The 24134-nt window shown below is 55.5% G+C and overlaps 1 protein-coding gene across 3 annotated transcripts; it reads right to left on the bottom strand.

Moving 5' to 3' along the window:
• Window positions 1-778: 778 nt before the first annotated feature.
• On the bottom strand, window positions 779-14301 carry KCNS1 (potassium voltage-gated channel modifier subfamily S member 1). 3 transcript variants are annotated; one of them, XM_082065368.1, is made up of 4 exons: window positions 14162-14301; window positions 13422-13939; window positions 7218-8210; window positions 779-3315 (listed from the first exon to the last, which is right to left on the bottom strand). In XM_082065368.1, the coding sequence occupies exons 3-4, from the start codon at window positions 8181-8183 to the stop codon at window positions 2860-2862; spliced, it is 1422 nt and encodes a 473-aa protein (XP_081921494.1). In that variant the 5' UTR covers window positions 8184-8210; window positions 13422-13939; window positions 14162-14301; the 3' UTR covers window positions 779-2859. The 3 variants fall into 3 exon arrangements, with proteins under 3 accessions (XP_081921494.1, XP_081921495.1, XP_081921496.1); XM_082065369.1 differs by lacking the exons at window positions 13422-13939; window positions 14162-14301 and adding an exon at window positions 12957-13063; XM_082065370.1 differs by lacking the exons at window positions 13422-13939; window positions 14162-14301 and adding an exon at window positions 12218-12275.
• Between the last annotated feature and the right edge of the window lie 9833 nt (window positions 14302-24134).

Here is a 24134-nt window from a genome sequence, read left to right as displayed (position 1 = left end):
GAACTTTCCGAAGGCTACAAGCGGTGCCGGCCAGAGGCAGCCTGTGATGATGTAGCTTAATTAGTGCTAGCTCTCATCTGCTAATGAGCACAGTCCCTATCACGGGCAGTTCGCAGCCTGGGTGCTGGAAGCTGGTCTTGAGTTTTGCCTTTGCAGCGAGGAAGGCAGCTGGATGTGATTAGGGCCGCTAAAGCCCAGGGGACGTTCTCCATGCCGGGAGATGGGATTTAAGCACAGCTTAAGCAGCTACTGGCCTGCACAAGCTAGCCTGAATTTGTCGGGGTGGGCTTCAAGCCCCCTGACTTTAATACTTGGAGCTAATGGAAGTAGCAGGGATGAATGGGATGAACACAGCTGTTGGTGTTAGGGACCAGCTCCTCCGGGCTCTCCAGAGCTGCGATGGGCAGTGTCCCCTCTCCACCCCAGGCACTGCTCGCCTGCCCTTGCTAACAGCCCTCAGCAAAACGTCTGGGAAGCCAACAAGGAGCATGCACACATGTCCTCCAGCCTTCTGCTGGCAAAGGTGAGCTTAAAATATTGTTTAACCAAGTTAAACAACAGACACCTGCTATATTTTCATTTAAAATGGAGTCTTTTCTACTTTTAGTCCGAAACGTGACCCATGAGCCTGGAGCTAAAGTTTGTTTCTTAAAACAAGAGTAGTGTCAGGGGAAATAGCTGCTAATTGGGGGCTGCTCACCCCGAGCCCCTGGCCCGGCCCCGCTCAGGCGGTGGCTGCAGGAGCACAGCCCCGCCGAACAGAAAACCAGCGTCCAAAGCGGGTCACTTAGGTCTTTAATAAAATATACAGTATGCATCCCATGCATAGATAGAAAATTAATTTACATGCTCTTTTAATAATTATTTGCATAATGCTTTTTAATTAATATATGTAATTTAGTCTTCACATTTTAATACATTTTGCTACTGGAATATTTATGGAGAGAAGGGGAAACTCCTTCCGTTATTCAAGTAACAGCGCAGCGGGAGCTGGTGGGGCAGCCCAGCAGTCCCAGCTCGCAGCAAGGATGAGCGCAGAGAGCGCGAACCGTCGATACTGGAAGACTTGGTGATGCCAGGAGCGTGAGCACTCTCCCATCCCACACCGCTGTTCCCTGGGTTCTGAAAGGCTGGACCTGCGCTGGCATTGGTATCTCTTTTCTTCCCTGCAATCAGCAGATGGGTCCGTGCAGAGCCAGCACCAGCAGCCGCTGCTGTGCCCAAAGGCAGCCAGGACAACCGGTGGCAAACGCCCCGACCCAGGTGTCTGGGGCCATCCTGCAGCTATCAACACATTTTTGAGCCGATTAGGTAACTGCAGGGTGCACAGGCATTGCTGGGTGTTTTCCTCTGTGCACAAAGGAGCTGCACCGTTTCCAAACAGAGAACTGGGGGTCAAGGAAAAACTCCATAGGGAATTAATGCTGTGCTGGGAGCAGCCCCGAATGTGCTCAGCCAGGTGGGGGGTCCGGATGGGAAGGGATCCCAGCTCTTGGTCAGACCCCCCTGCCCGACTGTGAGGTGCTCAGACGTGGTGGTGACGAGGAGCTGTGCAAGGTCCCCCGTGTCCCAGCTGTCCCGGGCCATAGGGGTGCTCCCCACTGCAGAGGGAAGGTGGGTGCAACGGCACCCGGGGAGCTGGGCTCCCTGTGGGGACACAGGTGACGCCAGGGCGCTGTGTCCCCTCCTGCCCCTGCCAGGCCCCATGGCGGGACGAGGCAGCAGAGTGAAGCCAGGCTGGGGGCTGTGGCGAGGGGACCGGGCACGTGCTGAACCCGGCTGTCTTTGGTCACCTCCACCCCATCACAGGCTGCTGCAGCCCCTGGGCTTCCTGTCAGCTCTTCCACAGTGGAAATCACAAGCATATGGCAATGGCAGAGGCAGCTTCGTGCCCAGGAGTGTCCCCCCACATCTGCTCCCTGACAGCTGTTGGCAGGGCCTCTGCCTCCCCTCTGCCCTGGGGTTTGGGTGCCAGCACCCACAGAGAGCAGCCACTCCTCTGAAACAAATGTCCCACAGCATGGGAGCCCCATGGAGTGATGGGCTTGTGGGGGAGACCCCACCGGGGTCGCCCTCGGTTCCCCAGGCTTGATCTCCTCAGGCTGCTCCTGGCTCAGAGCACAGTGTCCCTTTTGCCCGCTCATCCCCGGCGGGTGTCCCTAGACAGTGCTCCCGGCACAGCCCCAGCCCTCGGGGCTCCCAGCGATGGCAGCGCAGGGAAGCAGGTGAACCCCGGTTGTGATGGAAGGAAGGTGAGGTGCAGTCAATGCCTCCTCAGGGGCTGGGGGCAGTGGGACTCACTTGAGCTGGACACCATCTCTCCTCCCATACAGACTCATTTCCAACCCCCTTCCCCCCAAGGCCAGCAGGGCTGCTGAGCCTTTTGAGGCTGTTTCCAGCTGGGAGTAGGACAAGGCTGGGGTGGGAGTTGATGCCGATCTGGCACAGGACCCACAGGGACAGCCAGCCTGCCCGGGGGCTGCCTCACCCTCAACAGCACTAAACCTCTGGCAGAGAAAAATCCCCTTTCACAGGCCAGTGCCTGATCAGGGGTCACCTGTATTTCTTTTTGACAGGGGTATGACCAGCGCCGCAGCCTCGGGGGAGCGGGGCTGTCACTGAGTGAGGGTTGAGACACGTCCGGGTGGACCCAGCTGCTGTATCCCGGAGCTGGAAGCAGCCGATACCCACTGGGCATCTCCCCCAAGCCCTCCTGTCCTCCGCAGGGCAGGGGGATGCCAGGCACAGTGCGAGATGGGGAGAGCCTGGCTGCTCCGCCGTGTCCCGGTGCAGCAGCCGTGCCGTGCTTGCGGTGAGCAAGTGGGTCCCGTGCGTGCCCCGGTGCTGCGGCGCGGGGGTTCAGGGTGTGGGGTGGGAGCTGGGGGTCAGACCGCGGCGGTCGGGGCTGCCCCTGCCCAGAGAGGTCTCACTCAGAGCCTCCGAGTCTCGGTCGCAGCTGGAGATGCTTTCCACGTCCTCAGGGTCCTTCTTCCCGCTGTTCCTCACGGCCGCCTCCAGCGCCTTCTGCTTGCGGTAGAAGTGGGAGAATTTGTTGAAGATGATGGTGATGGGCAGCGCCACGACCAGGATGCCTCCCAGGATGCAGCCCGAGGCAGCCAGCTTGCCCGCCACGGTGACGGGCACCACATCACCATAGCCCACGGTGGTCATGCTGACCGTGCCCCACCACCAGCACGCCGGGATGGTGTCGAAGCCGACGTCCTCCTCCTTCTCAGCGGTGTAGGCCACGCCGGAGAAGACAGAGACCCCCACGGCCAGGTAGAGCAGCAGGATCCCCACCTCGCGGTAGCTGTGCTGGAAAGCAAAGCAGAGCGGTGGTCAGGGGGCCGGGGGGGTCACAGAGCCCCCATTTTCTGGCAGGGCCAGGGTAAGTACCCACCAAAGCCACTGCCCTCCTGTCAACACGGCTGGTCTACTCGCTTTTGGATTGTCACAAGCAAATTTCTTGAATGTTTCTGCCCACTGATCTGCCACCTTGTTCTTTGTCTTTTGGGGAAAGGAAGGCAGAGCTCTGATCCTGGGGTTTTTTTTCCATCTCCTAATAGCCAGAGAATGCTTAACTGGAAACTACATAATGACTAAACGAAACAACATTTGAGCAAAGCAAACAGCAGAAGACGTGGGAAAAGAGCTTCCACGGTCAGGATGAGACATAAAGGAGGTGGATTAACGGCAGGGAGCGAGAAGACTTTGCTTAGTCTGCTGGCAAAAGCTACTCAGCTAGTGCCAGTAATACCGAGGGCAGATAATGTCCTCCTCCACTGTCACCTCAGACTGCAAATGCCCTGTAGCAGCTCGAAGGAGCTCCTTGGGAAGGACAAACAGCTCAGAGCCACCACGTTTCAAGAATGTTTCATCACTTGGCCATGAAAGGCTCACTCCTGGCTGGGGCTCAGCAGCACATCTGTACGTCCCAGCTGGGGAGCAGCAGAGATGAATAACCTTATGCATTTTTAAAGAGTATCAGTTATGGCCCTGGGATGTGTTGGAGGGTCCTACTGCTTAAATTTACAAGCAGGGTCAGGGCTTGTGGCACAAGGGAGGCTCCAGGAATCTCCCAGCTGATTCTCAGGCACCAGCTGCCACCTATTTGCAGCCTTCTATCCTCAAAAGGTGTGGTTTGCTCAGCTCTCTTTGGGTTGCTGCCTTGGCAGGAGGTCTGTCTGTCCTTGGGACAGCCATGGGCTGTGCATGGGCTCATTCCCCTGCTGAATGCACGTATTTCCTGCAGTACAGCAGAAGACAAATGAAATGGAAGAGCCCAGTTTGAGCCTGGCTGGAGATACCAGCATGAGGATGGAGCACGGAGGTGGCCTGCAGTAACCACAGCAGGGTGATGCATCTGCAGCCTGGGGATGTGCACCCCAGCTCTTCCAACCTATTTGTGTATTTAGGCCCCTCAAGAGACAGACAGTCACTCCTGTAGATCCCTGCAGATGCCTAAATTACTCAGTGCCTAACACCATTGGCTGCCGGTGGGGGACAGACACCAAACCTGCGCCCGGGGACCTGCAATAATGGTAACGGATGTTGTGCATGGCAGGGAGGAAGGGCAGGGATGTGTGGGGTGCCTCTCCTCAAGCTAAAAAGACCCTGGATCAGGCCCCAAGTAATCTGAAGACCGTTAAGGGTTTATGATGCGCAAAAGGCAGAAATCCCTCTGCTAGCACTTTTGTGGCAGGAGAACAATTACTTGGCTTGCCAGAGCCATCGCTCCCACTTCCTGGCTGTTAACAGCCTTTACTCCTCTGCTGCTGCTTTATGCTCTTGCAATAGGAAGTAAATTATGATTAACAAGACGTTGTAATTTATGTGCCCGGTAAATCACAATGCCAAGTGGTTGCGTCAGATTTGTGTCTTCGCTCATCCCCATTTACAGCTGGCTCCGGAGTCCCCAGGAAGCGGCACTTTCCAGCGCGTCACTCAGTGAATCAGCGCTCGGCAGAGGCTGGAGCCGCGATGCTGCCGGCTCCCCGGGTCTTGTCTGCTGCTTAATAACATGCAGATGAGCCCGTCAGTCCCTGCTTTGCTGCAACGTGTTGTTCACGATGAAATGGAGCACAGAAAGGGATCAGAGAGCCCTTCCCATGTGTACAACTTTATTTAAATTTTGCAAGCAACGCTACATGGGTCTGTCACTTGCTAATTGCTCCTCCAAGGTGAGTGTGCAGCAGTAAGTATGGTGCAGGTAACACTTCAGGTGTCTTCATTTCAAACAATCCTCCCTGGACTCTGCTTTCAGCAGGCTTTGAGGATGCCGGGAATTTTCCCCCTCTGCATATTCTGATGCTCTGTGGGCTTTGCGGAACTAGTGCTGGGCTGGTCCTGCTTCACAGCAGAAGCTGGCAGAAGACCTTTCCTGCTGCTCATCCCCAGCCACACTCGGGGTTGCTTTTCTCCAGGGCTTACCCATGGCGATGGCTCCAACCTGCCAGTTGAGTCCTGCCAATGCCAGGACATCTCCTGCTGGCCCCGCCACAGCTGCAGCAGTGACAAACAGGGTGTCCCCAGCCGCAGCTGCGTCCACTCCATCCTTGCGATGGCCCTTCAGAGGGAGCAGCACCAGGAGCTGCGGCTCTGGCCCCTGCCAGGCACTGCGTGGGAGGAAAGCATCCCTTTGGTTGAATTTCAAACTGTTATTAAGATTGCTTTCTTTGGCCACTTGGCATAGCCTTTGTCTGAAGGAGGAAAAAAATACAAGGATATTTCATGAGCAGCGCTTGAAAAACAATCTTCTGGTTTAAATGTGGGGACCAGAGGTTGTCCCACGAGGAGAGGAGATGTTTGTCCTGGTGATCCCCTCCCTGTGCTCAGCACAAGCCCTGTGCCTGGTGGGACATGAGGAGTATGTGTCACTCTGCATCTTGGCAGGCTCGAGGATCCACTTTAGGATTTCTCTTGATGTGGTCGCCAAGAATCAGAGACCATTAAAGGCTGAGTTTAATTTGCTTATGCATCAGGCTAGATTTTCTGTGTAAGCGCGGGAGGTGAGGGGACAGTTTCACCCTCCCCAAATTTGCGCACATGGCCCTCAGCACCAGGGGGACGGAGGAGGGAGGGACAGTGGGGGAGAGCTGAGCTGTGCAGGGGACCATGGCTGGTCCATGCTGCGCAGCCACGCTGCATTGATGGAGCTCTGGACCACAGCACTGGGCTGGTGAGGATTTCCTGATGGCTTCAAGCTTTGGCTTTTGTCACAGCTGATCTTGGTCTGTCTAAGGAGGCTGGGGGTGGGGAGGAGATCCACAGCCTTGGAGCACGCCATGGAGGATGAGGACATCCTCTCACCAAATCTGCAGGGATGCCACCTCTTGGCATGCCTGAACCCTGGTCATTGGCTGGCTCCGCAGTATCCTCATCCCCTGGAGGACCATGAGGTCCTGGGGCCAGCTTCCCTCAGCCCTGCACACCTTGCTTGCCCTGAGATTTTCCAGCACCCTGAGGGGTGGCTGCTGGTAGCCCAGGCTCTGCAGGGGACAGGAACCCTGCCTTGGGCTGGTTGTCCCAGTTCCTGCAGTTAACCCTTTGTTTTTCTACTACTGCTTTGTGCCACCTGTGGTTAACCATGTGCCCGTCCCAAACTCATCACATCATGGAGGATGCAAGTGTCAGCTCAGCTGGACCAGGATCTCTATGTCTGCCTAGATGGGCAGACACCAAGGGTTGGAGTCACCTCTGGCCAGCTGCCAGCATGTCCTTAGGAGGCTCCTGCTTCTCCCCGACTGGGGACAGGAGCAGCTCCAAGCTGCCATACCCAGCAGCTGCTGGCTGGCCTGATCCCTGCTCAGCAGGTCACTCACAGCCCTGCTGGGCACTGACCACTTCTGGTGGGACATCACCATCCACCCGTGCATGGCTGAGTCCGTTCCAACACCGTGCAATGGGGCTTGCACACCATGGTGGGGAAGGGGTGGCCGAGTCCCTGGATGCACCAGTTCTGCATGAAGCAAAGTCTGCAAGCAATAGGGTGAACTGCTGTTTGCCTTACAGAGAAGACTTGTGCAGTGCTCCTCACACTTGGTTGCTTTAGCAGGCACACAAACCAACAGCTCACCACCCCAAGGACACTCTCCACGCACCACCCAGAGCTCTTAGCTCACTGGGAATGGGAATTTCTGTATCCCCCGGCTGTACCAGAGGTCTCCTTCTCACCCAGAGACTACAGGAGTAGATATGGAGATAGAGAACCAGTTTACCTTCAAGGTGGCCCCCAGCGACCTCAGTCCAGTGGAGTGCCGAGCCAGCTTCAGCACCCGGAATATCCTCATGAGCCGAAACACCTGCACGACCTTGCCCAGGTTGCCCAGCTCAGAGTCACTGCCCATGGTCACGTCCACCAAGAGGGTGAAGTAGAAGGGCAACACCGAGACAATGTCAATCAGGTTCAGCGGGTGCTTGAAGAACTTCCTGGGGTTGGGAGAGAGCAGCAGGCGGGAAGACACTTCGAAGGTGAACCAGGAGATGCAGAAATACTCCAGCTTGTGCAGGACAGGTTCGTCGAGCACGTTGCCATTCTCATCTACCTCTTGGTACTCGGGCATGCTGTGGATGCACATGGTGGCTATGGAAACCAGCACCACGCTGATGGACACGAAGCTGAAGAGTTTGCTGGGGATGGAGTAGCCGGGGTTCTCCATGGTGAGCCAGAGGCGCTTGCGCACATTGCCGCAGCGCAGCGTGCTGTAATGCAGCAGGTCGTGGTTGATGTCGGAGATCTCATCAGGGGACGTGTCCACGCTGCTGACCTCGCTCTCCTCATCCCAGTTGTGGTGCCGGCTCTCCAGTTTGCGCTCGTGGTAGCGGTAGCTGCAGCAGGAGTCCAGGAAGAACTCATTGATGCCCCAATACTCGATCTCCTGGCAGAAGGAGAAGACGCACAGCTCCTCCATGACGTGCAGCTTCCCTGTCTGGTAGAAGTGGAGCACGTAGAGGAAGAAGCCGGGGTTTCGGTCAAAGTAGAACTCCCTGGCGCTCACGTCGTAGTCATCGCAGAGCTGGAGGATGGACTCCTCCGAGTCGCAGAAGAGCAGGCGTCCCAGCCGGGTGTCGGGGAACTTGGAGAGGGCGCTGGAGCTGAGCCGCCTTCTCAGACCCCCCACGTTGATGTTGATAACGTCCTCCTCAAAACCTGGGCCCCAGTAATTAAAGGTCTTGTTGACCATGATCAGCAGAGCAGGAGCTGGTTCCACCTGCGGGTGAGACACAGGGGGGCTGGAGGGGACACGGGGCTCCCCCTGATCCGGGTGCTCCTGGGGGAGGTGGGGGGGGCAGAAGCACCCTGGGGAGGGAGGGGGATGTTTGCATTTTGAAAAGTGAGAACCAAGGAGAGAGAAGGGTAAAGAAGCAGCTTTTGGCTTTGCCAGGATGGAAGGAAAAGAAAAAAGCTCATGATTTTGCCAGGTGAAACTTTTCTTATCTTTTTTTTACCTCTTAAAGTTTCTCCCTTTGCAGATCATGAAAGACCTGAGGAAGGCAGCTTACTGCCCCTCCTGTTCTGACAGGTAATTAGTCACTGAAGAGAGGATTTACACCCCAAAGAGCCTCACTCATGGATAAAACAGATGCAGTGATTCTGCCCAGGAGCTTTGTAGCCCAGCTACCTACGTTGCTAATTAGACCTGGTTGAAAAGTGCTTAGATGGTGCAATCTGCCCAACAGCAAAGGCAGTTTTGACAAAATCCAAGTGTTTTCACAAAGGTTTTAGGGAGAATTTCAGTCGAAGAAGTGTTAAAACAATCTGCCTGCTTTGTTTCCTCTTGTGTGCTCTGTCATGTAAAATATTAATATTATTTTTATATATCGAAACATAACAAAACCATTATTCAGAATGATTGACGACTCTGAGTTTAAAACCTCTGTGTTGGTAGGGAAATAAAAACCAAAGTTTTGATTTCTATTGTGTTTCAGGGAGCTGAGCTTTTCCACCCAGCAGAAATTCCATTTTCTAATGAGCAGCAGTTAAAGTGTTTAACAAATAGAAGCGTTCCCACACCTTCAACCCATCTTGAGCAGAAGCTTAGAATAAAAAGGCAAATAGAAAGGTTTGTGATGTTTCTGTGTCACCTGGAAATCAGGCATGTCCATGTACCTTATTCATCAAAACACCTGGGGGTGCATCGAGTAGCCACACAGTCCCCCCACTCCTGGCACGGGGTGTTGGGTGTCCTCAGAAATGACACTGGATTTGTCCTCTTGGTTGAGGAATTATATTTGTCCCCATACATCAGCTACTTAGGAAAAATCCCACTATGAGGTGTGACTTGCTCCTGAGCTCTGTCCACACTTCCAGGGTCATTGCTGGTACTGACACAACTTCTGCAGCCGCTGACGCTTTTGCTGCAGCGCTCGCTGAGGAAGCTGTGACCTCCAGGCTGGGCTGTCTCCCACCTCAGAGCCTTCCCTCCCTGGTTTTCACCAGCCAGCTGCTATTAGAAAAATCTCTCACCTTCTCTGTCTTGTGCCACCCACTGAAGTTTTCAAGCTTTTGGGTAACCCAGGGACAGGGGCCACAGACAGGCAGCAGGAGCCGAGGGAAAAGGCTGCAGGTGCCACCAGACCCTGCACAGGACAGTCCGGTCCCACAGCAGCCACCGAGGGCCAAGGGCAGGTCAGTGACACGAGGCGGGTCCCCTTTGTCCTGGGGAACCCCGGTTCCCCTGCAGACACCTTTGCATCCCAGCCCTGTGTTGCTCACTGACATCTCTTGGGGTTTATGGGACAAACACTAGAGCTCCGCGTTTTCCCTTGTCTGAGAAACACAGTGTTAAAAGGTTTATTGGAGCAGGAGGGACCTTGGGAACGTTTTGGCATCTAAATCTGGAGGTCAGAGAAGAGCTAGAGGGGGACTGGTACCAGAGTGGTGGTTAGAAATAAGCCCCATAGGGATGTTTTTAAGCTGAGCAAGGCCGTGGGTGCAGCAAATGCCAGATTTGTGTGAAGTAGCCTGGCAAAGGCATCTGCTAACTCCACTGCATCTCCCAGCCAGGGCTCCTTAAAGACATAGGCTTTGCACCACAGAGCCAGCGCTTCCCATTACACCACGTCTGGAGGAGAAAACTGGCTTGTGATGAGCCTCAGAGCTTAATGGACTCACTGTCTTGCCTTCCAAAGGGGAGAAAAAAAAAAAAAAAAAGAGTATCATTTTTTTAATGCTTAAGATAAAAGCAAGAGAGAAAAGGGAGTGTAAACACTCCTTTTCTGAGATAAACTGGAATTTCTGTGATAGATTAGCTTTTCTAGGGAAGACATCACACAGCCCATCTGTGGGGTGGGGATGACTAATCCAGGTTCTTTCCAGAAGGATGCTCGTGCGTTCAGGCTACAAACACACACACAGGGGCCATGGGGGTGGGTCTGCGGGATCCAGCTCATCCCACCCCCATCCTCAGCCTCTCTCTGCACCCTCCCTGTGCAGCATCTGCTCTGGGAGGCCAGGCCAAGTGTCACCAACATCAAAGGTGAGGTGGTTTGGGGGTTGGGAGGGCACAGGGCAGCGCAGGTGGCTACTGGGACAGTGGGACAAGCCCAAAGGGATGCTGCAGCTCAGCAGGACCATCCCCAGCATGTGGCTGTGGCTCTGGGTAAGATGTGCCAAACCCTGAGAGTGGGGAGGGAGCTCCCACCACCCTCTCAGCACCACCCCCCCAAAAAAAAGTGGGTGTGGGGACCCCGCAAGGCTTTGTACCCCGGGGAATCCCTCCTGTGCAGGAAGCAGAGCAAGGAGAAGGGTCGTGAACTGTCTGAGATGCTCCTTTCTGATGTTTGCTTCTGAATAGAGCCAATTACTTCTGCCCTCATACAGCTTTCATCTAGGAATCTGAAGCAGCAATTAATAGTTTTATAACTGTTTTCCCTACTCGTTTCATGACTAGCTAAGCTCAGCTTTAGAACAAAGGTGAGGTTTGAACTAAGACCTGGCCTGATCTCCCCTGTTGGCTCATCAAAGCGTGAGCCTGTCTCACATTTGCTGGGGTATCTGCTGGGAAACAGAAGCTTACCTGGGGAGGGTGGGGTGTCTTTTTGTTTTGAAGTGGAATTGACAGAGAATACAAATGTCTCTGTCTGGAATAAGATGAATTTGCAAAATTTTCCCTTTAGTTAACCCAAAATTTCCATAAATGGTTGGAAAAAGAGAACAGATAAAGCCAGTCTCTTTTTGATAGATTTTGAAATACGTTGTAAGCTATTTTAATGAGACAATCATCAGAATTATACAAGCCCAGTGTGAGCTGGGTGTTGGGCATTCGAATGAATACATATCTTGTGGTGAAAAAAAATCTCTGACATATGAATTTATGACAGGAAAAAATATAAAACCAGATCAAGCATATCTGTAAGAAATGTTAGAAGAGTTTCCCTTGACAACGTATTTTTTGCTTAAAGGCTTTCAAATGGAAGTTATGTATGTTTATTCGAACTGGCGGAGGGGACCCAGGGGAGTGGGAAGGAAGCTGCTAATAGACATTCAAGTGAGGATGCAGCAAGTGCAGGGAGTATTGCACACAGGGGCTTTTCCAACCAGGTACAATGGATTTAGATTAACCATCCAAATAAAAAGCCCTGTACTTACAGCTCAGCGAGGCTTCCCAGCGGGGAGTCGTGTGGCTTGTCTCAAAGGAGCCATTAGAAACACACAGAGAGGGAGGAAACCCTTCATCCTTTGCCTGTAGCCCAGTCCTAAATGCTCTGTCACCCTGGGCTTGTGACCCTGCACGTCCCAGGTGCACAGGGGTGGTGGCTGCAAACAGCTGAGGAAATGCTGTGTGGTTTGCCTGTGGGGATGGGGTAGGGCTGGGGGTCCCCAACGGGGACCTGGCATGGGGGAATGTGGCTGGGTGACCTTCCAGCTCCTGCAGAATGGTGTCCCCATCAGTGATGTGCTGGAGCGGGACTGGGGAGACACCTGCTTTCTGGTCACCCAGAAGCGTCCCTGCAGAGCCCTGTCCCCATCGCTGCAAGCGTCCCTGCACCCATCGGCCTGATGATGCTCAGGACCAAAGCCTTCCCTTGGCGGTGGGGGGTGTTCGCCAGGCGGGCCGGGGGGAGCATAGAGGAGGGATTCCATTGCTGGCTGCTCCCTGCAGGCAGAGCATCAGCTGCTGCTGTGTGCTGAGAGCCCACCGAAATGCCCGGGGCTGGGGATGCAGATGACAGGGGGACTCCCTGCTCTCTTCGCGGTGCAGGAGGGGGTGATTACCGATAGCTCGGGTCTCTGCTACGAGCAGGCAGCCCAGCGCCTGCTGCAGATGATGACCTGCCCTGTGCCAGCCTCTGCTCCCGGGTCCCACGCTGTGGCTGCGAAGCTCTCCGGAGGGACCCCCCGCGCCCTGCCCTGCACCCTGGGGAAGAGGAGGAGATGCAGCCCCCGCGGGAGGAAGGCTTCGGGGAGAGGGATTTTCCTACACCCCTCTTCTGAGGGACCGGGAGGAGTATCCCTGTGCCCCGGGTCCCAACAGCATCCTGGGATGTGGCTGCTGGCACGGTGGTTCCCTGCTTATCCCGGGATGTCGGTACCTCGCTTCCCCGCTCATCCCGATGTGCCGCTACCCGCATCCCTGCTCACCCCCGCATGCCGCTGCTCCGGTTGACCTCTCACCCGGGGATGCCGGTGCCCCGGTGCCTGCCGCACCCCAGGGTGCTGATCCCTGCAATGTCCGGGGATGCTGGTACCCCGGCTTCCCGGGATGCCGGCGCCCCGTTCCCTGCTGTTCTCTGCTTTGCCGATCCCACGGTCCTCGCCGCGCCCCGTGATGCCAGTGCCCCGGGTCCCCGGGACGCCGGTGCCTGCAGCACCCCGGGATGCCGGTGCCTGCAGCACCCCGAGATGCCGCTGCCCGAGTCCCAGCCCCGCGATGCCGGTGCCCGCAGCGCTCCGGGTGCCGGTGCCCCGGGTCCCCGCCGCACCCCGGGTGCCAGAGCCCGGCCCCGCCGCTCACCTGCCTCGGCGCCGCCCCCGCCGCAGCGTGCGCGCCCGGCGCGGAGCCGCGGAGCCCTGCGGGGCCGGCGGCGGCGGCAGAAGCTCTGCGGGGCCGGAGGGGGGTCCCGCCCGCCGCCCCTCCCGGGTGCCGCCCTCCGGTCTGCCCGCAGCCGCGCGGTGGGAGCGGGGAGGCGATGGGGCCGGAGCAGAGCGGAGCGATGCGTCCGTCCCCCCGCCCGGTACCCTGGGGCGTTCCCCGAGCTTTGTGCAGGGGAGAGGGCTGGGGATGCCGGGGGGAGCCCACCGCGTCCCCCGGGGCAGCCCACAGGGATCACAACACGGGGGACCAGATTTTAATAAAACCGGCTGGCGGGTCGGTGCAGCTCCGGTGCAAGGCAGGTGGTTTCCTTCGGGGACGAGCCGGGATGGCAGCGGGACAGGAACCCTAGGACAGGTATAGGTGCCCCTACCCTGCCCACCTTACCTGTTGGAAGTGCCTTTAGCAGCTGGGCGAGCCTGCGGGACGGCTGGTGGGTGCTGCAGTGGGGTACGGGCTTCGTCCAGCCCTTGCCTACCCCAGGTCTTTGCGAAGCTGCCCAAGCAGCGAGTGCTGCCCTTGGGGGGCTGAGCCCCCGGACCTGCGTGGGGTGCAGCGTGCTGTCCTGTGCTGTGGGTGTTCAGGGCCCCAGCAGCCGCGCTGCCCTGCACCGGGCAGATGATACAGCTCTGCCCTTGCAGTCTCCCTCCATGTGATACAGCTCCATCTTCCTCCTTGTGACCAGGGCTGCGCAGGGCACCGGGACGGTCCCCCAGGGAAGAGCCGCCCTGGCTTGTTGAGCTTCCCACTGTCTCTTTAAAAGCTTGTCGGTTGGTGGGCAAAGGCGGAGAGTCCCGGGCACGACACACGCCGTGTTTCAGGTCAGCAAGCTGTCACTGCCACCCAGGGCCATCCCCATGTGGCCTTGGGACCGCTGCAAGTGCACCAGTTTCCCCAGAAGTCAACTGCCAGAGCAGAGAAACAGGAAAAAAAGGATGGGAGACCTTCCTGAGGTGACAGCAAGGGCTGTATGTCTGCACAGCAATGCCTCATTGCTCAAGCAGCCAGCACAGAGTGGCTGTGCCAGACAGGCAGCTCACACAGGGCGAGACTTCACACCACCCTCTGCACCGGATCCCTCGGCTTGCTGATTCCAGCCCAAGGGGCTGGAGCCTGTGGGTGCTCACCATCCTCCAGGTTTGCATGTGGCTGGCTGAGAGCTCTTTTTGGTGGCGAGCATCCTTCCCCCTGCCCGCACGCTGCCTCCCGCGGCCGCCTGTGCTGCCAGCCCCATCCCTGTGCCAGGCAGCGCTCGCCGCTGCGGGGCCATCAGTGTGTTTCCATGTGTGTGGTGTGTCAGACTGTGTGTGCCGTGTGCTTGTTTAGATGGGAAGGAGGCAGCGCAGGGAGGGGGAAGGGATGACTTTGAGGGAGGCCTCAGAAAAGAAAAAAAAAGAGGAGGGAAAAAAAAACCTGAGGGAAATTCCTCTGTTCTGTGATATGAAGTGAAAAGCATTTATTTTTATGGCAATTAGGGATGGCTGAGCATCCCAGGAAGCTGCAAGATAAACATGCCCAGCTTTGTCTGCTCCAGGCACTTGCAAGCCCAGCTCACAGCAGGTGCTGAGCCCCAGCGGGGTGCAGCCCACAGGGTGGGAGGAGGGCTGGCTCCTGCGTGGGGTTTTCTCTGCCTGTCACTGACATACGGTGATCAGGGTGAATTTTCTTTTCACCTCTGAAAATATTTCTCAGCCAGCCATTTTTCCAGGAAGGTGCCGCACATCACACTGCAAAGGCACCCACTCCGTCCAGCACTTCATCTCTGCACCAGAGCCTCATTTATGCACCGCAGGGGAGACCTGAGCCTTGTCCCCCCCACAAACCGCCTCTCCCAGCACTGGGAGGTTTGCTGAGCGTTCCCTGGGCTGTGTGGAGGAGCTGAAGCGTGAGTGGGAAGTGATTCAGGGAGCTGCTGGGGCTCTGCCCCTAATGTCCACAGGCTGGGGGGGTCACTCTGGGAAGGGGCTGGGGACACAGGGAGGGGAGACACCTCCACGGCTCCTGCTGCAGCTCAAAGACCCGTCTGGAAGCAGCTGCAAAGTTCACCTCCCAAGCTGCAGATGCCCCATTTATGCTTGTGCTGGCATCACAACATCCTTCAGAGGGGACTTGGCTGCAGCATCAATGGTACCCGAGGTGAATTTTCCCTTTGCTGCACAAACTTAGATGCAAAAGGCCTGACTCTCCCATTAGCACACCAGAGACTGTTGGCCTGACTTCGTGCTGACACTGGCAAGCAGTGGCAGAAAAGGGACATTCTTGTTTTAAGGTTCCTTCCCAGCAAATCGAGGTACAAGGACACTTACTCGGTGCAGCTGCGTTTGCAGCCATGGTGGGAGGGTGCAGCTCCCCAGAGCATGGGCCAGCCCTGCGCCGCCACCTCCACTCCTGAACTAACTGGCAGTGAAGTGGAGACATGAACAGGCAGAAAATCAGGTCAGCTGGAAATGCCTCACCATCTCTTCCTTTCATGTCTCCCTCCATCTTCCTCTCATGGGGAAGGACGGTCTCCTCCCACAGAAGCCCTGGGGGGGGGACTATGTCAATAACCACATGGCAAATCCTCCATGCGGGGACGGGGGGTGACACCTCTTGCAGTGGTCTCTTCTGCAGTCTGGAAGCAAATCGCAGAGGCAGGGTGAGTCTGAAGCCAGCAGCCATTTCAGTACTGCAGTGACTCATCCCGAAAGGCGCTCAGCTTGTGGCAGCTCCCTTACTTTCTTCTTTTTGCCTTTTTTTTTTTTTTAATAGCTGATGTAGCAATAAATTAAAAAATAGGGGGAAATATATATGAATATAGCATGTCTGCAGAGCTCCTTTAATTAAAAGAAAAATCTTCAAGCACTTTTCAGCCCCTTGGACATCTGTTGTGAAAGGCCGGAGCCACTGAGTATATCTGCCATGTGGGAGGGTGGGATAGGGCACCTGTGAGAACAGAGGGGTCCATGGAGCCAATGGGGGCTGATTAATGCTGGGGACATGAACACAAAGCATTTAACAAATAGTCTTTTCCAGAGGGAAAGAGCTAAATTAGGGCAGATGCAAAAGCCTGCGCTTGTGTTTCCCATTGGCGAAGATGTTTGGCCTTTCCTTAATGCTCCTTTCTGCTGGTGGTTTCTGTGCTTGCTGGTGTGTTTATCACCCACAAGGGGATTGCCCTGGCTGGGGGGGTTTGGGCTTCTCCTTCCCGTGCCATCGGCTGTCCCCGTTCCTGTGCCATCAGCTGTCCCCATGCAGCCTTGTGTCCCCCCAGAGCCAGCCCAGGGGGTGTCAGGGATGGAAAGCTGAGCTGCCGGGGGAGCATCCTCCGAGCAGGAGGAGGGGAGTGGGGACCACCAGCTCCGGGGTCCCATCCCCACAGCCCCATCTTCCTCCCAGAGCCACAGGGTGTCTGTAGGCATTGCTGACAGGGGGATCTCAGCCTGCTCCGTGCTGGAAATTATTTAACCAACCTCCTTCAGACTCTCAAGCCCTTGGATGCACCCACAGCATCCAGCCCCCTGCAGTAAGGTGACTGTGTTGCCATCTGCCTGTGGTGGGCAGGGGACAGGCTCTTGGTTTATTGCCCGTCTACAGCCCATGGCTCTGACAGCCTGAAACTTGTTTGGCTTGGAGTTTACTGAGCCCACGGGGTGCCCAGGCAAGGAAAGATTAATGAACATTCACTGAACTTGCTGGAGACCTTGGCTTGTGGTTGGGCTCAGAAGCTGTAACCAGAAACATGAGAAAACTTGGAGAATCTTAACGCAGCAGGTACTATTTTTTATATAGATGGTGAGCCTCTGGAGAGGGGGGGTTGCAGTGTAAGGTCAGGCGCTTCAGAGCAATGATTTACTGTTTGGATGGCTTCCACATGCCCTGAGGACATACATTGCCTCCATCTTATAGCAACTTGCAACCTCCCCTGTGCTTCATCCCCTCCGTCTGCTCTGTCTCTGCCCCAGGTAGTTTCCATGCTCTACAACACCTGGAACACATTCCCAACATCAAATTCAATAAAGCTAAGGGCTGTTCCCAAGTTCATTGTTAATCTGTTGGAGCATCTCAGGCCAGGGCTTCCCATGGGTCAGGCAGCCCCTCCAGACCAGCCCAGCAGGGCTGGGAGCCACCGGTGGGCAGGGATTCTGCCAGAAGGGCAGGGATGCTGCCAGAAGGGCAGGTAGCATGGTGTTAGAGGAGGGGTTCATAGCAAGGACTTGGTCTGTTCTCTGCCACCTGGATTTGATGCCAGAGTCAACCCAGGCACATTTCATTTACTAGTACAGACAAAGCCACAGCGACTGATCATCACACCCGAGCTCGCGCAGGCAGTGCAGGCTCACCGCTTGCTTTCTCCACCGGCAGAGAGATGGGTGAAGATGGAAGAACAAATTTCATTGTAATTAACTCTTACAATACTGCAGGCCAAACCATTCAAGTAACCAAGAGCACAGCTGAGTCTTCGGCTCTCCAGAGGCTCGGGCAGTGCAGATGCTTGCCTTCCACTTTGCTTTTGATCTCTGTGCACAGCCATGGCCATGACCATGGCCATGACCATGGCCACATAGGGAGCACATGGTGGCTCCCAATGGCCATGACCAGGTAGAATAGAGTAGAGACATCTGTCCCCTGCCCCTGTGCTGCCCTGGACATGCACTGCCTTATAAATGAGTATTTAGTGGTGACACAAGGAGACAAATTGAAAATCAGTCTCTCCATTAAATAGGAGGGTCGGGATAAAGGGAGATGGGTTTGTGCCTCTTCAGTCCCTGCCCAGCTGTGATGACAGAGTCAGAAATTTCAAGGCAAAAGTATAAATTGGTGATGAATTGTCACTATTCTTGTTATTTCGCAGGAGGAAGTGCCCGGGTGGTTTGAGGCTTTCAGCAAACACCCAGGTCCCATTGCTGGCTTGCCTCCAGCTACCCTTGCGCTGGCAAGGGGGTGAGAGCAGAAGCAATTACAGCTGGAGATTAATGGGTCATGGGCTGTGAGGGAGAGGCTCACCCATCTCTAGAAGGATGCACTCTTTTGGGGTCCCTGCGGGAGGTATTGGCAATATGGGGGTGGTTATAGGGACTCTGGTGGCAGAGGGTCTTTGGGTCTGGAGAATGCTGGAGGACTTTCTGGCGTCCTTCATCCCATCTTTGCCTTTCCCTCCTGCAGACATCATCCCTGCATGGGCAGGACACCTCGGACCACGGAGGAGGACTTGGGGCTGATGGAGCTGCAGCATTGGCAACCTGCCCCGTGAGATGCTGGAGCCTTGGGGAGGGGGTGGATCTCGAGGACCAGGCTGGCATGGGACCCGCTCACTCCCCCCAGGTGGATGCTCTCAGTGGTGGATCAGCCCTGCTGTGGTTCGGGGCTGGTGACTCTCTGATGGCCTCAGGAAGGCTGCAGAGCCACAGTGTGGGGAGCAGGGGTGTCTGATGGCTCCTTGGCCTCCTGATAGTTATTCCTGTGCTGCTGCATGGAGAATCGCTGCTGTCTCCATGTCAGAGCCCAGATTTTACAACACCAGCTATGGAATTTTCCTGCTGTACAGCTGGCTTAGCTGCTCGTTGCCGTATTTTTGTAGTTTTGGGGTTTTTTACCAGCAATCTTAGAACAAGCCACAGAGGAGCAGCCAGGGATGCAGAGGCAGACCCGAGGATGAGAGCTCGCTGGCTGGCTGGTCGGGAGAGGCACAGGCGCTCGCTCCTGCAAAATGCGCACAGGATCCCACGCTTCACTGCCTCCTTCCACCAGCACTGCCATGTTGACGGCATCCCTCACTCTTTGATTCACAGGGTCCAAGGCTTGCCTTTTTAAGTAGCTTCAGGTACTAAGAAGGAACACATCTACCTTCTTTCCAAAGTCTTGGAGCAGTGGAAGGAGGATTTGCACCCCAAGAAAATACCCATTGGTGGACAGTCTGTGCTGGGACACAGAAGCCCCATTTGCCTGGGCCCTGGATGGAGCCTCCCAATGGCATTTCAGAAAAACATTGTTCTATTTTTAATGGTCATAGTGCATGGAGCCAGGGAGTCAGTACGTGAGTCCTGTGCTGGCCCAGCCCTGTGCTGGAGACCAGGGCTAATGTGAAAAGCAGTTGTGCATCTCGGAGGATGCTTGGAGCAGCAGCCGCCTGCCCTGGGCTCATTAACATGATTGAGGCGCAGAAGCTCCTGAAGCAGAGAAGTATTTGGACGACAGCCCATTGCCTGCTTTTGGTGTCTGCTTGGTCAGGCTCTGACCATGTTGGGACCAGGGTGTTTCTCTGATTTGCACCACACCTCTGATTTCTGCCTTGGAGGTCCAAACCTCTCCATTTGCCTGTCTGTGCAAGAACACGACACAGCGGTCTGTAATGCTGGGCTGCTTTTGCCTATCTCTCCCTGATTAATGTGAAACTCAGCTTCATGAATCATTCATGGAGCTTTATTTAGTATAATGATTTCTGACATCCAGTGCCTGGGAATAGCATTTTGGGACAGACCGTTTGCGACCAGCGAATTCCAGAAATAATGAGCTGACGTTTATCCCATCTGAACCGGGAAGATACGGAAGGGGAGGGAGAGGGGCGAAGCAGCCCTGCCTCCTTCAGAAGGAATCACAGGTTGCTCTCTAATTAGCCAAATGTGTAAAAGCTAAATATTGACATAGCTTTGCGGTTCCCTGTGTCTTGCAATCACATTGCATGTTATTAACCTACATAGTTGTCGGGGAAAGGAGCATCTGCGTGCGCCTTGGCACAGACAGGGCTGAAGAGGCAGGAATTCCCCTGTTGGGACCCGAAGGAGCTGGGAAACTGGCTTCCCCCCTGCAGCTGGAGCTGGGGCAGGAGGTTGTTTTTTTGGCTGTCCTACAGCACAAATTGCCCACTCTGTTCTTCCCCAGTGCTGTGCTATGGGGAGGCACTGGGGTTAGCTGTGAGGGTCTCTCTGAAAGTGAGCAGACCCATTTGGGAGGTGGTGTGCAGGTACCCTGGTGCCTGTGCTGGTGGATTTGGGGATGATGATGGGTTCATGACCCTGAGCTTGCCCGGAGCAGGTGCGTGGGCTGTGAGATGGTGTCTGTGCTGCATTTCAGTGTGCGAGCGGGGGCTGTTGCAGGGCAGGTGCCTATGGGAGGTGTTTTGCTCCCTGCCAGGGCTTTCCCCTCTGCAAACCACTTTGTGTGAGGCTTCAAGTGCTTTGCCAGAGCTGTTATTTGGGTAACGTCCCAGCTGCCTGGCTGAATGCAGACGCCAGCCTGGCTGAGGGGCTGTGGCTGAGACCTTGGGGTGTTAGAGAGGGGCTCCGGCGCTGCTGCCTGCACCACTGCCCAGCTCTCGCATGCCTTCGTGCAGTGTGTTTTACTGCAGAGGAATGAGGTTCCTGTCTCCTCTGCTCTCTTCCTGCAGGGGGATGAGGGACTGTTGGCACGCAGGGATATTACCCATCTACAAGGTGCTGCCAGTGCCTTTTTTTTGCCTTCCTTTCCTTTAGGTTCCCCAGCCCAGGGAAGCCCTGCCAGCGTCTGACAGGCTTCCTGGGTGCGCAACCTTGTGCGGCTGCAGCTGAGAGCAGCCTGGTGAGGATTCCCGATGGGATGAGGGGGAGGATGGAGCCGAGCGGCTCGGCACAGCTCTGCTGCCTCTTGGCTGTCACGGGGCACGCAGAGCTGTTTCTGCGCCAGATCGAAGGGCTTCACCACAAGCATCTTGCAAGGCTTGGCAGCACTTCAGGAACGAGAGAAATTGCAGAGGGCTGCTCTGGCATTCCTCTTCCACAGTCCCATCCCCTGCCACCCCCACTAGGCAGGGAGCTGGTGTGGTGCACAACCAAGGTGACGTGCTGCAGCCAGACAGAAGGGACAGTTTCCACCCCAGCTGTTCCAAAGGCTTCCTGGTGGCAGCTGCAGCTCCCTCCACCATGCCAGCCCAGGACCAGCTCCCCATATCAGGACCAGCTCCCCATATGCCCTCTCAGCACAGTGGGACCTGGTGCCACACGATCCCCATTTGGGAAGGGTGGGAGGGCACCCGGAATTGCTCCTGGTGCATCCTGGCCATGCAAGCCAAGGTGTGTTCATGGTGAGACTCTAGAGAGGGAAAAACGCATCCCTGTGTCTTCAGGAAGAAAATACTGGAGGGCATCAGCTGCTGCAAGACAGCTCTGGCCCCGAGCAACCCCTCTGCAGCTGATGGGTGCCTTGGTCCAGGTGAGCTGAGTTTATATAAATCATGCCACAGAAGAAAGTACAGAGTGTTTTCATGCATCTGTTGACCTTCAGCAGTGTGAGAATGGTTTATTTTTCTGTAGACATGTGTATATATTTATTTTATGGTGGGGACCAGAATGGTATTGACTCTTTTTCCTGCCTGAAATACTGCTGCTTCTCTGCAGAGGGGATGAGGACTGTGAGCAGCACCTGTCCATGGGCAGAGCTCCTGCAGGTGGATCTGCTCAGCCAGGGGTATTTTCTCCTCTGGATTTGATGCAATTGCTGCATCCTGCTGGGATTACAGCTTCCCACTTCTGGGCCAGGCTAGTGAAACAACCCTCCCTATTCTAGGGTTTTCAAAGCTGTGATAATTCTTATTAGATTAGTTTGAATCATCCCTTGAAAAGGTCTTGCATGACTCCTGAGCACCAAACTGCTCTGTATTCAAACCCTGATCACCCAGTCTCCTTGAGAAGGCGCCAAGAAAATATTAAAAAGACATTTAGGTGTGCAAGAGGTGTGCTGTAGGTGAGACCTTACTTCTGCCCTGTCTCTGTCTCATAGCAGACCAAAGTGAATTTCTGCATGGAACAAGGCTGTCCCTGTAAAGCTGATGACTCCCAGGGAGCCACCCTGGATCCCATCCCTGGGGAGAAGTCAGGTAGTGGTGGATATTTCCTTTGGGATCAGTCCAAGAGTGACTGGCCCCAAAACCCATTTTGAGGGAAGATGGAATAAGCCAGACCTGCCAGATGCAGCGCTGAAAGGCTGCCTGCCCTGCAGTGGTGCTGCTGCTGTGACACACCACAATGGACATTTCCAATGCAAAACGGGGTCCTTGAGCGCAGCCTTTGCCCATGTTCCCAGCACCAGCCCCAGTGGGCCCGCTCCAGGAGAAGGTCCCACAGAAGTGAGCCCTGAGCTGTGCCAGAGGAAATGAACCCCTCCATCTCCAGGCTGCTTTAGCCCTGGGAAAGCAGGTGACGTGGGAAGAACCAGCATGGAAATATTGCCTCTTTGGCACAGGTCTCATTGCTTTTCCTGCTGTCTTGCTGGCACGTACAGAGGATGCAGAGGGGAATTCCCTTCCTCCCCAGGGACCTGGATCCAAAGGATTTTCAGTCAAAGCATGCTGCCAGGAGCTTGACACAGCCAGTGATCCCTCCCTGTGCATGTTCTGGTGCATTGCCCAGCTCCCCGCAAGGGGCTGCTGGCTGCAAGGGGGCTACGGGTGGGTCTAATCCATGGAGATGGGAACTCCCCAGCACAGCCGCAGTGGTGAGCTGGGTGCTGCTGTGCATGTCGGTGGGGACCTGTGCCCAGGGAGAGAAGGGCAGAGGATTGTTTTACTCAGCTGTAGGTGGATGCAGACAGTTGGTGCACTTGCAGTGCTCCCAAACAGAAAGCAGCAGGACTGAGGCAGACCAGATGTCCCCATAGCATCCCTCTGGCCCATCTCCTCCTGCCTGCCCTGCCCAGCAGCTGGGTGACACTGGTGACAAGAGCAAAGCTGGCTGTGTCTCTCCAGGCCTTCACATGGAGATCTGGAGACCCAGGCATCAGTTTTTAGGAGGACGAAGCTCTCCTGGGCTGCTGCCTTGCCCTTGTCTCTGCAGAGGAGCTGCTGCACTGGGCACAGCAGTCATCAGGCTGTGTGGGGCCATGGGCACCCTGTGCCTGGAGCTCTGTGCTTAATCAAACCAATTAGCAATTTAATCTTGTTAACAAACCAAGATAATTGCGGCATTATCAAATTAGGCAGCTGCATGGAAATGCCTGCTTAATAGCTGCTAATAGCTGGTCCAGATGGAGGAGGGAGGGCTGTGAGCTGTGACTAATGACCGGCGGGAGGTGTCATCAGGCGTCTCTGCCCTGGGCCACGGTGCCAGCCCGGGCTGCCTCGGTGCAGGGGTGGCCAGGGGAGTGTTGGGGCTCTGTCCCTGTCACCCCACGGCTGCTGTGGCACAGGGCTGCCCGCTCTGAGGGGTTGCTTTGCTGTAAGGATGACAGAGGTATTTTTTCCCCCAGCAGGATACTGCACTGGTAAGAAGCAATGTCTGATTTTACACTGAATTCTGCTGATGAGCTCCCAGCCCTTGTTCTGGCTACCCCTGATGGATCACCTGGTGTTTCCAGCATCCCCTGGCACTGCATGAGCTCTCCAGTTATCTCTGCCCTGTGTTGGCTGAGCTAAGCAGAGAGGTGGTCCTTCACCGCAGGACGTCTTCCTTCTCAGTTACTGAAACATTTCTGAATCTTTGCCTCCCTCCAGTTCCACCACGGGGGTGCCCCTGGAAGGACTCACTCCAGCAGATGCTCTTCCCAGCCTTGGCCAGGGAGCTTCCAGTGTCTGCCTTGGGCCATGGGAGATGTGGATCCCATAGCCAGAGGTTTTGTCCTGTTCTGTTTGTGGATGGTTTCAATACCCTGTTTTCCCAAAAATAAGACAGGGTCTTATATTAATTTTTGTTCCAAAAGATGCCCTTCCCCCCCCCCCCTTTTTTTTAACATGTACAGCTGCCTGGACACTATTTAAATTGACTTTTTAAATGAACTGTAACTAGAACTTATTTTTGGAGTACAGATATATTTAAAGCATCCTCAAAAATCCTGAAGAACCATGCTAGAGCTTATTTTTGGGGTAGGTCTTATTTTCGAGAAAACAGGGTATCTGGCCAGGTCATGCTGCTCTCCAGATGCCCTCACTTGTGCCCGGTGGTGGGGATCATCAGCCCAGCCCTCGTGCAGCAGCAGCTCTGGCACCAGGCACCTTTTGGGCAGTGCCTGCAGTGCTGCTCCTGGGCGGGGGATGCGGGGGCTCAGGAGCTGGGGGGCTGCGGGGGCTGCCGGGCTGGGAGGCAATGGAGGCAAAGTGCCTCCTCCCAGCCAGACACCCAAATACTCCTTTCCCTGTCATCCAGCACTCACTGA

This window comes from Streptopelia decaocto (genome assembly GCF_964273445.1).
Source record: "Streptopelia decaocto genome assembly, chromosome: 14".
In the NCBI taxonomy this organism is placed as follows: Eukaryota; Metazoa; Chordata; class Aves; order Columbiformes; family Columbidae; genus Streptopelia; species Streptopelia decaocto.
The sequence above is the reverse complement of the archived record's forward strand: the minus strand, read 5'-3'. Positions and strand labels throughout refer to the sequence as shown.